Genomic DNA, 1,056 nt, shown 5'->3' with positions numbered 1-1,056 from the left:
GGGGGGGGGGGGGGGGGGGTGACCAGAAGGCTCTGTCTGATTATGCAGTGTGGACTGAAAGTGAAACCAGAAATGTTTATGAACCCAAAGAGGTTCTGCTTTACATTGACCACGCCCACTCCCGTACGACTGATGTCGACATGTTTACAGCAGACACAACATTGTGTCTGAGCAGTTTAGGAAACGCCATGTTTTTACACCCCCCCCTCACCCCCCTCACCCCCAGTGATGATGCGTCTGTCTCTGTCCACAGAGTTCTGGTTCTATACCTGGGAAACCTGTACAGCCTCATCATTGCTCTGCTGGATAAAGTCAACATCATGAGCTCTGCAGTGAGACACACACACACACACACACACACACACACCTTCAGCCGCTGGTGTGATGGTCAGACTCTTAACACCACTGGTCCGGTCCGGTCTGGTCCAGTCCTTTCCAGGAGTTCTTTAAGAAATTAAGCCCATCACAGTAGGGACCTCCAAAGGTCCGATGGATGACCGGTTCCGTTCTGTGTGTCCAGCTCCCACCAAGCCTCTCTAATTGGTCAGACTCGTCCTCCTTCCTGGCCACCGTGTCTCAGAGTGAGATGGTCAGCGTCTCCACCCAGGCGAAGGTCCCGGTGTCTCCGCATCACTCCAGCACCACAGCCACCCTCACCGCCATCACCGCCGTGCTGAACGTCAGCTACAGGAACAACGTGGGGACCTCCGTCAACCACACAGCTGTGTTTGAGAAGAACAACCGTTCCCAGCAAGACCAGTGCTGGGAGACCTATGTGGGACAGGTGAGTCCAGGGGTCTGGATCCAGTGTCCCGTCTGCTGGAGACACTGACAGACCTGTGTCTTCCTTTCTGTACTCAGAAAAAGCAGAAACCACCACAGAAAAACCAGAAACCACCACAGAAAAACCAGAAACAATCACAGAAAAACCAGAAACAATCACAGAAAAACTAGAAACCACCACAGAAAAACCAGAAACAACCACAGAAAAACCAGAAACCACCACAGAAAAACCAGAAACCACCACAGAAAAACCAGAAACCACCACAGAAAAAC

The 1,056-nt window shown here is 51.8% G+C and overlaps 1 protein-coding gene across 1 annotated transcript in view; it reads left to right on the top strand.

The window, feature by feature from the left end:
- LOC112139089 (transmembrane channel-like protein 3) overlaps positions 1 to 1,056 on the top strand; it is a gene marked incomplete in the record, with an annotated part of 20,663 nt that overhangs the window by 8,415 nt on the left and 11,192 nt on the right. The window contains 2 exon segments of the mRNA XM_024261787.2: positions 254 to 332; positions 521 to 784. Of these exon segments, the coding sequence (XP_024117555.1) occupies positions 254 to 332; positions 521 to 784 (343 nt within the window).

The sequence above is a fragment of the Oryzias melastigma genome, linkage group LG15 (assembly GCF_002922805.2).
Source record: "Oryzias melastigma strain HK-1 linkage group LG15, ASM292280v2, whole genome shotgun sequence".
Taxonomy (NCBI): Eukaryota; Metazoa; Chordata; class Actinopteri; order Beloniformes; family Adrianichthyidae; genus Oryzias; species Oryzias melastigma.
This window is presented reverse-complemented; position numbering and strand designations above follow the sequence as displayed.